Here is a 12,867-nt window from a genome sequence, read left to right on the forward strand (position 1 = left end):
ATTAAGTGATTTTCTCAAAGATAGTTATGATGTAATACATGTTAAATGCCTTGCAAGTAAGTAACTAGTAGGAACTAAAAAGTAGCTGTTATCCCTTTGATCATCACTGTTGATTTTTGAAAGGGAGAAATTCATACTCACTTTTCTCTTTTGCTTTACTTTCTTGGAATATAAAATGATGCCTTGGGGACTGCTAAGTTCAGAGACAAAATAACCCTTCCTTGCAGATTCTATCCCAACATAGAACTGAACTCCCTGCAAATTTCTGGTGTTAAAATGACTGCAGTTTTGCCCTTACACTGTTTGTGAAACTCATCAATCATCATTTGTCGCAGGTGATGTCGTTTCTCGAGTGCTTCAACCAGCCTGGGGAGAGTCCGCTCGTCATTGATATCCAAAATTTCGCAGGATGGCAGAGGTGGAAAACTCTGCAAAACCACTTCTGAAACCAGCAGTTCTGTATTGAGTTATTAAAAATAAAATGTTAGTTACTTACACTGGAAAAAATGTTATTCAAACAAGTTTTAACACTGTGGTAAGAGCCCCAGTCCAGTTAACATTGTACCTTGTTGGGCTGTCATTAATACTTCCTTAAAAATGTGTTATAAAGAAGGAAAAATGAAAAAAAGGTATATAATAAAAGAAATGTCACTTATACTTTGGTTCAGATTTTTTTTTGCACTTGTTTTTCGAGGGGAGAGGAAGTAAACAGTTTTCTTATGTGAAACAGATTTTTTTAAAAAGAGAGAGACAGAGACTCATCAGTGGGCAAATGACATAGCAGCTCATACCGTCTCCAACAAGACCTCCCCGGGCCTGGTTTCTGTATCGCCTTCCCGGCGTTAAACCACACATTGCCTTGTCTGTTGGTCTTGCTACTTCAACTTCTTGGGTCACTTCTGCAAATCTCATGACTTGCTAAGACAGACACAAAATAAATGGGGTTTGTTTTTTTTAAACAAATAAGCGTATCCAAGTCTTTCTAAAGAAATTAGTAAATGAAACGGTAATAGATTGGTCATTAGTTCACTTCTGTAACTAATGGTTCTGTATCAGTTTAAAAAATGTTCAAAATGTTATTTTTCACATCCAAATGGTTGTTTTCTCTATAGAAAGTCAGACTCTATAAAGGCATTAAAATTACCAAGCTTTCTTCATAATCTTCGGCCTTTGGATTCACACACACGATCAGGCGTACTTTCCCTTCCCCGTCAAAGTAGTTCTTGAACAGATGGGTTAACTTTGAATCTCGATATGGAACCATCTATAAATATATTCAAATCCAAATACATAAGGCAGAAAATGCACACAAACAAAACTATACAAATGTCCAAAGGCTGCTGCTTACCTTGTTAGTTCCATACGTTTGGTTCTCTCTCAGGACCTCCATACATGTTCTTAGCGTCATTAGTGACTGATTAATGTTACCTGACAGAAAAATGTACACAGAAGACATTTGAAGACAACAATTGAGTAGCTAGAGTGTGGTCTGTTTGCCTATGAAATCCCTGCTTCATAGAACTAGTAGATGGAAATTACAAATGACAGATTTTAGTGGCTCAACTTAAAGAGCCGTCCATATCTGGCAGTGTTGCAGGAGAGGGTGAGTACCATCCTTCAGGGACTCTATCATAAAGACCCTCCACTGAATGCAGCATTATGCTTCATGACCCATAAAGTTTCTTCCAAATCTTAAATACTGTGATGTGAAAGAGTATATTAGATACAGATGTTTAATATCCTCATAAGAAACTATTTTCTCTAAAGCATGACCATTTCAGGCTACAGTTGGCTCCATCCAGACACTGAAGTCTCCCCTGCACCAGGAGGAGCTCCTGTTTCCACCAGTCAAGTGTCTTGAGAGCCAACTAAATCTGTTCCCTCAATATCTAAACAAGGGTTTCTTAGGCAGCATACTTGTTAGTCCTGGCCACTCATTTGAATTTCTGAGTCAAGGCAAGTCTGACAGATCTATCAAGCCAACAATACAGGAGAGCTCACCTGCATAGACCCCAGAAGTACCTGAGAATTTTTTCATCCTGAAACCTTAAGGTCAGCTGACTCCACCATGCTTTCATTCTTAGCCACCTCTCAAAACACAGAGCTTGGGCTTCCCTGGTGGCGCAGTAGTTAAGAATCTGCCTGCCAATGCAGGGGACACGGGTTCGAGCCCTGGTCCAGGAAGATCCCACATGCCGTGGAGCAACTAAGCCCGTGCGCCACAACTACTGAGCCTGCGCTCTAGAGCCCGGGAGCCACAACTAGAGAAAACCCGCACGCAGCAATGAAGACCCAACACATCCAAAAATAAATAAATAAAAATTAAAAAAACAAAAACAAAACCAAAAAACCACAGAGCTCATCTGCACCTCCGTGATATTCCATGATGCGTGCTTTATTTTTCTTGACCCCAACTCCCACTGCCTTTCCTCCTTTTCTTCCATTGTGTCTCCGAAATCGATATTCCTGTTAACAGACTTCCCTCATCCTCAGGCCTCTCACAGAATGATCCATTCACCTCTTTCCCTAATGCCAGGGGTTCCTAACCTGGGGTCCGTGTTGTCCATGGGTACACTTCGGGGAGTCTGCATACATGGATGGGAAATAAATTACATCTTTATTTCTATTGATCTCTGAAATTTAACTATTCCTTCCATTATGAATGTAGGCCAAAAACCTACAGTGGTGGTAGTAGTGCCACCTGTGATTTTTAATCAGTAGAAGTCACAGATACTTTTATAACACTATGGTTTATTGCTGATCTCTAGATACTTTGAAATTATGCAGTTATTAGACATGCTGTTGGGATTTTATTTAAGGCCTTAATAAAGCACATAAATTATGACAGAGGTTTTAAGAATACTTTAAAAAACACATTTCAGTCTAATTGGTTTCCTTTTTAATCCTGTATTTTATGTTATACATTCTAAAATATCATTCTGAGTAGTGTCCACAAGCTTCACCCCATCACATGGTGCAAAGCCCTGCAACCTTACTTTTATTTCCCAGAAGGGTGGTGCTTCCCCTGCAGCCCTGTAGTCTTGTGAATAAAAGTTGCTTGTTTTCTAAAGCCTGACATTTTAAAAGGATGGTGAGTAGAGGGAGGCCAGCAACATTTTCCTAGTTCCTTACTGCTGCCTTCAAATAAAGGTGCCCCATACATGCCAGCTCCTGGGTCAACTTCAGGATCTAAGAGGAAGGTCACTCTGACCTGCCATCAGAGAGCCCCAGCCTCCTCAAGTCCAGTAATCTTTCTCTCTTTACCACTGTAACCACGCCCTGAACCTTATCACTCAGAACTGCAGCACCTCTAGAAACCTGAGGCTAAACTATGCCCCAGGCACAATATCCTCTTCTTCTAGTTCTCACTCCCTAACCATGTCACACCTGTTCCCCATCCATATCAACACTGATAGTCCTTTCTGGTTTTCTCCCCAAAGCATCAGAACCCTCAGGTTTCCACTTTCCTCCCAATCCAGCTAGACCTCTTTTCCCATCAAGGTTAATCCTTCCTCTTGTGATCTGGATTCCGGATGCGCTGTCGTCTTATAAAGATGTGTATAAAGTGTGTGTGTGTGGTTAGTCATTCCATACTCCCTCAAGTCACCTAGCTACCCACCCCCCCCCCCCCCCGACTCTCTCCTTCCCAGTCTCTCTAAATTAATCATCTCAAGGACTTGTTGTCCTCAAGGCCCTGCCCTCAGTTTGTTCCTCTTTGTTTTCCATGAATAATCTTATCTTCCCCATTGCTTAAATCATGCTTTTATTGGCAAAACCTAAACCTATAAAACTCAAGTCAAATCTCTTTCCTTCCAAATCCATGTACTTCTCTGCATCCAATTACTAGGCACCTACACTTGAATAAATGGAATATATCCAACACAAAACTCTTAACTGCCCATACCTGCACCTCAGGCTACTTCTCCTCAATCAAGATCTTCCTTGATTTACCCTCTTCTCTTCCTTCCTCTCCACATCCAGATGGGCCTACTTCCGAACTAGCTCCTAGTTTCGGCTGACCTTTGCCTCCAGGTGACACGATGGCTCATCTGAATTACTGCAAGAGGCTCCTGACTGCGTTTCATCTCTCTAGATGTGCCTCTGGTAAATTAATCTGCTACACTGGGGAAATGGTCTTTCTAAAAGTAATCCTTCATTGACTGTGTAACAGCAGAAAGATACAGGTTCTGAAAGTTCAACCAACCTGGGTTTGAACCAGGCTCTAACCTTGGGAAAATTACTTAACCTCTTCCGATCTGAAAACTGGGTATGATACAACCCTGAAAAGTCACAATCAAGAAATCAAGCCCACGTATAGTAGATACTAGGACACACACTAGCCCCTTAGTAATTGGTAGTCACCATTATTCCTTCAAGAAAAAATTCAGACTTTCTAATATGATAGTCAGGGGTCTTAATGACCTTGCCTTGCCCTCCTGCCTCAGTGGTCACGGTTCACAAATCCACACCCTACACTTCAGCTACCATGACCCTGCCATGTTCTCTCAGGAAAGATGCCGTTAATTCTGTCCTCCTTCAGAGAGCTCACGCCTCAGTTGAAGTGTCAACTCCACACCTTCTTCCCCAAAGCCCCCCTCACAGCCCCACAACGGCAGGAGCAGCCCTGCTCTGCACTCCCACAGTGCCCTGTGCTCCCCTCCTTCATACTCTACTGCGACACTCCAGTTACCTGCCTCTCTTGTACTAGATGGGCTCTCTAGGGCAGGGTGCCATCCTTTATATCTGTGTTCAACTCCTGTAACACAGTAGGCACTCCATAAATGTTATTAACATAAAACATAACATGAATGGCTGTACTGAATGAAAGATGAAAAGAGGAAAACACACACACAGATTTCCTTTCAACTGGCTTTTGTATTCAAAGATTTTTCCTATCTCCAGAAGCCAATCTTTACCACTTTGAATGTTGGAGTAACTATTCGATCACTTAATTTAATGGACCCAGTACTGACACGCCAGCCATAGATATAGTAGACACTTTCAATATGAATATAACCTATTTTATATTTATTTTACTCAGTTTTCCTCATTCTTAAAGAAATCAATGTGTTGTAATAGATCAATACCAAACCAGCATAACTAAAGAAAAAGCACTGGTCACTTAGCCTCTAAATTTTTAGTCAAATTGAAGATAGTTATGCATAAACCACCTATCAATAAGTGACGATAAACTGGCATGGCAAGTTTTTGAAAGTTGTAGCAATAAGTAAGTACTATGCTTTGCTCACCAGCTTCACGTAACCTGTTCCCTTCTGCTTTTGTCCGGTTGGTTCTTTCACTTCCAGCAAGATCTACCAAGGACAACTGGCTAATAGTGATTTGTTCTTTTTCCTGAAGGGAAGATTATAATGCCAGTAACATAAGTTATAACTGGTTTACAGTGTTCTTTAAATATATTCAAATCAAATTAAGTCTTATGAATACAATGTTTGCACAATACAAAATGTATAGTAGGGGCGAAGGATACATGTTTTTGGGGAAGAGTTTGCTAAAAGCATATGATGAATATCCTCATGACATTACTTGCCCATTGTCTGGTCTTCTACATTATACTGTAAGCTCCACAAGAACAGGAATTCTACCTTTTAACCACTTCATCTCCAGCACCTTGCACAGTGCCTAGCACTCAGCAGGAGCTCAATAAATGTCTGCTAAATAGTGAGTCTACAGCAAGGCTAAATATTTGTATAATGAGATATTTGATAATTTTACAGTCTAATAATTTCATAATACTCTAATAACTTATAAGAAATGAAAGTCAAGAGATACTATAATATTAGCTGTGATTCAATGGAAAGCAAGTGTATAGAGACTTGACTTACAAGGATTTTCTAGCTAACATTTATCAAGTGCTGACTGTAAGCCAGGCAATGGACTAAAAACTTTACATGCCTCGCCTCCTTTAACCCTCACAGCATTACAAGTTTATTACAATTAGGTGAGACAAGCTAGTAAATGCCGAGGAATCAGAATTCAAATCCTGGCGGTCTTTAGTACCATGCTGTACCATCTACTCCTGCTATCTGAAAACCTTCGTGATATACCACAATTTCACAATATGTTTTGAATGGAATTACATTTTAATAGCTTAAAGTTATTAAATGATTTATATATTCAGGCTCAAATGCTGTTACTAATTGATATAAGCCTTGTAGCATGACAGGCCCAGCAGTAAAGCGTGATCAGCAGATGGGGGGCCCTACTGGCCTATCAGCCAAGAGAAGAACAATTTAGAATTGGCCACTCCTGAACTGTACCTAGCCTGGAAAGTTAACTGCTGACATTTAAAAACCATTAACTGAATTTCTACATACAAAATGAGTCTTCAGAGAGAAAATAAAATATATGTTATGATTCATTGTTTTATCTCCTCTATTAGATATTTATAAAGATTTGTAAACCTTTTTCACAACAAAATTCCAGGTTCTAAGATTTAATAGCCAGTTTCCCAAAACTATACTATCTAATTAATGGAACATTTTTTTTTAAATGTCATCACCTACACATATATTAATTCTAGAGCAATATTCAGTGTAATGAAACCTCCATGATTTACCTCTGACTCACAAAATTAAGGATTCAGAACAAGAAAACACTCCACACATTAAATCTTTACCTGTAAGACATTGTCTCCATCTGCATCCAAGGGAGCCTGAACTAATTTAATGTTGAACACGCTATGGGAACGGCTGGACTCATGATTCAAATGTGTGTTAGCAATTCGTCGCTTTTTCTGGCCTACAGTGACAGAGAAATCACTGATCAAATCTCTACCGAGTCATTTCAGTGTACATACTTTCTACCAAACCAAAAAGTATTGTCAAATGAGAGCAGCAACTTGCAGGATTCTATTTATCACTGTATATATCTGTAATTCTAGCTCTGCTTCTAACCTCTCCAGAAAACTTCAAAAGCCTCCTCAGTAGACTTCACTTCTACTTCTGTACATCCTGCAACGTACATGTTATGGTTCTTATCTTCACGAAGCAACTTAGATTGTGGAGGTCTATGGGAAAGAAAAAACATTAGTTTCCTATATTATGAGATACTGATATTGCAACTTAAGACAAGGACTAAAATGTCAGGCAACATGACATCCATTCTTATAACGGGAATAAGCCTAAGCAAGACTCCAGAAGCATATTACACTTGGATAAGAATAAGGATATATAGTAAAAAGATTAGTTACATAACAGGACAACAGGAATCTATTTTGTTTTAAAAGCTTTGCTCTAATTTGTTCTAACAAAGCACATGAAACAACACTTACTAAACAACTAGAGATCAAAGTAGTAGTATAGCACCATCACATACATGCACAGGTTAAGCATCAAAATCTAGCATTTTCTTAATTTTAAAAGATCAACTGGTTCTGACTTCAGTGTCAACAAAAAACAAATTCAGAAGGAGTTTGGTATATACCAGGAGTGGCAATCCTTTCAAAGTGGCTGGTCAAGTTGTAGTCTAAGGTAGGTTGAGGATGGGAAAGGTGCTGCCTGTTTGGCCTCAGTCTTGTGAATGGTGGGGGTAGAAACATTTACCAGCCACCATTATTCAGCAAATGGCAGATTTCTCAGGGACCAAGGAGGGGCTTAGAAGTAGCAGCCAGCCCAGTACCAATGAAAAACCACCTACATGCAAACATGCCACAGATGCCAACCACTAGTATAACTGCACCCTTCTCCTTAAGAAAAGAGCACCATCACATACACAAAATCTGTGTTCCTCATGGGCGTGCTGCAACTATTCCACCTACCAAAGGAATAAGGTAGAAGTTACTGTTTCTATAGCAGCCATCTCACAGCAACACGTTCAGTCCAGAGTATCTGACAGTCACAATGAGTCGTATCTTAAAAATCCTCTGCTTCTAATATTTCTTCATTGTATTAAAAACTAAACCTTAAACCAGCTCAAAAAAAGCAGGTTAATCACCACCCTAACAAATAAAATCTGAATTCACTGCCAAATAAGCACCCTGTGAGTTCATTCAAGTAGTTACCAGAAAGGTTACAAGGCATAGTCACATTTGTCAGTCTTCATTTACATAACAAAACCAAGATAGGCTTCTTAGAAAACAATCTCATTTGCAACAAATCAAACAGAAACTTGGCACATGTGCAGACATGAAAGTAATTGGTAGCAGTGAATGACATCACAAAAGTTTAGGAAAATGGGTACATACAACTGATACTCTGAAACAAATGGGAAAGTAATTAGTCTATAAATTGTTTAATATAAATAAAAGTGGATATACAGACACCTGTTCTCAGTCTAATGGTTTTCCAAATCTAGCTGGTTCCTCCAATAATATTCACTGAGTCATATACACAAAAGTTAAGTAATACAACACAGGTCTTCATATTATTTGTCTTGAGAGGCCCTGACAAAGACAGCATTGAAGATAAGCATTTAGCTTAAGAACAAAACCATCAAGGAACAAGATAACCGTTATTAGACATGAGATTCCAGAGTCAGCTCTGGCACAAATGTAGTTTGTGATGCCAGATTGTAATTGCTCTTCAGTCTCAGCAGGGCAAGACCCAAGGAAATCTAAGTAATAGTCTTTTAACTCTGGTGGAATGACAACACAGATGCCACTTCTTATTGGTCAGTGATGGAAGGTCTGTGACTATTGTGCAGACAACAGCTTTAGACTCCATTCTGTGGGGATCACCAGAACACAGATTAGAGGCTACAAACTCCCAACATTAAGTGTCAGGTTCTTAAAGGTAGCCCCAGGGCACATCTATAGGGACACTTCTTTATACAATTAAGGTCCTTGTCAAAATACAGCCCAGGGCCCACATATATACAGTAGAATATTACTCAGCCATAAAAAGAAATGAAGTTGAGTTATTTGTAGTGAGGTGGATGGACCTAGAGTCTGTCATACAAAGTGAAGTAAGTCAGAAAGAAAAAAACAAATACCGTATGCTAACACATATATATGGAATCTTAAAAAAAAAAAAAGGTTCTGAAGAACCTCGGGGCAGGACAGGAATAAAGACGCAGACGTAGAGAATGGACTTGAGGACATGGGGAGGGGGAAGTGTAAGATGGGATGAAGTAAGAGAGTTGCACTGACATATATACACTACCAAATGTAAAATAGCTAGTGGGAAGCAGCCGCATAGCACCGGGAGATCAGCTCGGTGCTTTGTGATCACCTAGAGGGGTGGAATAGGGAGGGTGGGAGGGAGATGCAGAGGGAGGGGATATGGGGACATATGTATACATATAGCTGATTCACTTCATTATACAGCAGAAACTAACACAACAGTGTGAAACAATTATACTCCAATAAAGATGTTAAAAAAATACAGCCCAGGGCCAAGAGTTTTTCAAAAGTAAAGTCTAAGGTGAATATTCTCCTTAGATGCCTTAACCCAGTGGTTTTCCTAATACAGCTACATATCTAGTTAATATACAGAACTATTCACCAAGCACCAACTGCATGATATATGAGTTACATTTCATTTTGAAAACAAAAGTAAGCTTTATCCCCATTTATAGCTGAGGAAACTAAACCTCACTGATGTGAAGTGACTTCACCAAGGTTAAGCAGCTAAGGGACTCTCTCCACTACTTACTTAGGCTTTATGGGATCAAATGGCACCTCTTCCAATAGATCATATATGTAATTATTATATATTTCAATATAAGAGACAAATACACCGTAGACACTATCTTCATCAACCTCTTCTGCTTTGCAAAATTCTTGTACATTTATCATATCTGCAAACTCTGGATCTACTTGTCGTCTGAAAAAAAGAAAAAAAAAGCCCCAAAGTCTCATCTTACACACTGTGAGGAAATAAATGACCTCCATTACAAGCAGGAATGCACAGAGCAACTTTATTCATACTCAAGGTTGGGCCAACAGTTCTCCCAAATCTCCCCAGATATACAACACAGGCTTTTACACTCTCTCTCACCAAGAGTGGCACCTTCCCTAAACAGTGATTCAAGGGCAGTGTGCTCAGAACCAAACAGAACATCTGAGCAAATAAACTCACTTAAGAACATCCCTCGGGCTTCCCTGGTGGCGCAGTGGTTGAGAGTCTGCCTGCCAATGCAGGGGACACGGGTTCGAGCCCTGGTCTGGGAAGATCCCACATGCCGCGGAGCAACTGGGCCCGTGAGCCACAACTACTGAGCCTGCGCGTCTGGAGCCTGTGCTCCCAACAAGAGAGGCCACGATAGTGAGAGGCCCGCGCACTGCGATGAAGAGTGGCCCCCGCTCACCACAACTAGAGAAAGCCCTCGCACAGAAACGAAGACCCAACACAGCCAAAAATAAATAAATAAGTAAATTTAAAAAAAAAAAAAAAAAAAAAAAAAAAAAACAACCCTCAACTTTGATCTCACTAAAGTCAACTGTCAGACCAACTTCTCCACTTCTGTTCACCATTCCCTATGCCTGAGGAAACCACTGGACAGGGTTCCCATGAGGCCAGTGTTACAAATGTAATTACTTACTTGCTAGAGGGGGTCTTTGGATTGGGCGTGGCTTCTCTTTTCTGCCGTTCTAATAAAGCATCAACTTCACACTGTATATCCATACTATTCCTATCATTAGATTTAAAAACCTTAAAGTGGGGGCAAAAATCAGACCATAATTTTTAGACTTTGACTTAAATAGTAAGAAATATATTTAAGAAATAAAAAACAATATTTAAACATATTTAAAGTTTCAAAAGGTATCCGATGCCTTAGTTCTCCCTTAATACTACTGTATCCACAGGTATTTTGGCACCTATGCCCTCTAGTGAGTCACAACACACACAAAATTAAACTTACGTATCGTTTAGCTTGAAACGACCCTATACTGTTAAAGAGCATGTCCAAACAGCGAGGAAGCAGTCCTCCTTCCCTTGGAGAACCAGTCATAGTGTGAGTTTTTCCACTTCCCGTCACACCATATGTAAAAAGGAGACCTACAATGTAACAAGTCACAGTTATATATTAAATGTCACACTTGGCTATATCTTAAAAGTCCTCCACGTATATTTTTTGTATTAGAAAACACTTAAAATTAACTGCTCAACACCTCAATATATAAGGCAAATGCTAACAGCCATGAAAGGAGAAATCAACAGTAACACAATAGGGAGACTTTAACACCCACTTACATCAATGGACAGATCATCCAGACAGAAAATAACGAAACACGGGCCATAAATGACACATTAAACCAGATGGACTTAATTGATATTTATAGAACATTCCATCCAAAAGCAGCAGAATACACATTCTTCTCAGGTGCACATGGAACATTCTCCAAGACTGACCACATGCTGGACGACAAAACAAGCCTCAGTAAATTTAAGAAAACTGAAATCATATCAAGTATCTTTTCTGACCACAACGCTAAGAGATTTGAAATCAATCACAAGAAAAAAACTGTCAAAAAAAACAAACAAGTGGAAGCTAAACAATATGTTACTAAACAACCAATGGATCACTGAAGACGTAAAAAAATACCTAGAGACAAATGACAACAAAAACATGACAATCAAAAACCTATGTGAGGGGCTTCCCTGGTGGCGCAGTGGTTGAGAATCTGCCTGCCAATGCAGGGGACACAGGTTCGAGCCCTGGTCTGGGAAGATCCCACATGCCGCGGAGCGACTAGGCCCGTGAGCCACAATTGCTGAGCCTGCGCGTCTGGAGCCTGTGCTCCGCAACAAGAGAGGCCGCGATAGTGAGAGGCCCGCGCACTGCGATGAAGAGTGGCCCCCACTTGCCACAACTAGAGAAAGCCCTCACACAGAAACGAAGACCCAACACAGCCATAACTTAATTAATTAATTAATTAATAATAATAAAAAAAAACCTATGTGACGCAGGAAAAGCAGTTCTAGCAGGGAAGTTTATAGCAATAAAATCTTACCTCAGGAAACAAGAAAAATCTCAAACAACTTAACCTTACACCTAAAGCAACTAAAGAAAAAAGAATAAACAAAACCCAAAGTGAGTAGAAGGAAAGAAATCATAAAGATCAGAGCAGAAATAAATGAAACAGAGATGAAGAAAACAACAGGAAAGAGCAATGAAACCAAAAGCTGGTTCTTTTAAAAGGTAAACAAGACTGATAAACCTTTAGCCAGACTCATCAAGAAAAAAGAGGGCTCAAATCAAGAAAATCAGAAGTGAAAACGGAGAAGTTACAACAGACACCACAGAAATACAAGGGATTATAAGAGACTACTACAAGCAAGTGTACGCCAATAAAATGGATAACCTAGAAGAAATGGACAAATTCTTAGAAAGGTACAAGCTCCCAAGACTAAACCAGGAAGAAATAGAAAATATGAAAGGACCAATCATAAGTACTGAAACTGAAACTGTGATTAAAACCTCCCAGCAAACAAAAGTCCAGGACCAGATCGCTTCAGAGGCAAATTCTATCACACATTTAGAGAAGAGTTAACACCTATCCTTCTGAAACTATTCCCAAAAATTGCAGAGGAAGGAACACTCCCAAATTCATTCTACAAGGCCACTATCACCCTGATACCAAAACTGGACAAGGGTAACACAGAAAAAATTACAGGCCAGTATCTTTGATAAATATAGACACAAAAATTCTCAACAAAATACTAGCAAACCGAATCCAACAACACATAAAAAAGGTCACACACCATGACCACATTGGATTCATCCCAGGGTTCCAAGGATGATCCAACATACATAAATCAATCAATGAGATACACCACATCAACAGAAGAAAGGAAAAAAGCCTCGTGATCATCAATAGATGCAGAAAAAGCATTTGACAAAATTCAACATTCACTCATGATAAAAACCTTTATGAAACTGGGTAGAGAGGGAACATATCTCAAC

At 39.6% G+C, this 12,867-nt stretch overlaps 1 protein-coding gene and 1 long non-coding RNA gene across 8 annotated transcripts in view; one reads left to right on the forward strand and one right to left on the reverse strand.

The window, feature by feature from the left end:
* Positions 1-655, forward strand: part of LOC118889177 — a 34,510-nt gene extending 33,855 nt beyond the window's left edge. Inside the window, exon 3 of the long non-coding RNA XR_005018433.1 lies at positions 336-655. This is a non-coding gene — a long non-coding RNA (uncharacterized LOC118889177). The remainder of the gene's footprint in view (positions 1-335) is intronic.
* KIF23 (kinesin family member 23) overlaps positions 1-12,867 on the reverse strand; it is a 34,324-nt gene that overhangs the window by 8,547 nt on the left and 12,910 nt on the right. For 4 of the 7 annotated variants that reach the window (XM_036840796.1, XM_036840833.1, XM_036840776.1 and 1 more), the window contains exons 5-15: positions 10,822-10,958; positions 10,501-10,610; positions 9,612-9,782; positions 7,732-7,773; positions 6,915-7,027; positions 6,638-6,759; positions 5,250-5,352; positions 1,349-1,428; positions 1,145-1,264; positions 792-918; positions 299-457 (exon numbers count right to left, since the gene is read on the reverse strand). In XM_036840796.1, coding sequence (XP_036696691.1) covers positions 299-457; positions 792-918; positions 1,145-1,264; positions 1,349-1,428; positions 5,250-5,352; positions 6,638-6,759; positions 6,915-7,027; positions 7,732-7,773; positions 9,612-9,782; positions 10,501-10,610; positions 10,822-10,958 — 1,284 coding nt within the window. The remainder of the gene's footprint in view (positions 1-298; positions 458-791; positions 919-1,144; positions 1,265-1,348; positions 1,429-5,249; positions 5,353-6,637; positions 6,760-6,914; positions 7,028-7,731; positions 7,774-9,611; positions 9,783-10,500; positions 10,611-10,821; positions 10,959-12,867) is intronic. The other 3 variants (XM_036840806.1, XM_036840824.1, XM_036840786.1) reach the window with 1 other exon arrangement.

The sequence above is a fragment of the Balaenoptera musculus genome, chromosome 2 (assembly GCF_009873245.2).
Source record: "Balaenoptera musculus isolate JJ_BM4_2016_0621 chromosome 2, mBalMus1.pri.v3, whole genome shotgun sequence".
In the NCBI taxonomy this organism is placed as follows: Eukaryota; Metazoa; Chordata; class Mammalia; order Artiodactyla; family Balaenopteridae; genus Balaenoptera; species Balaenoptera musculus.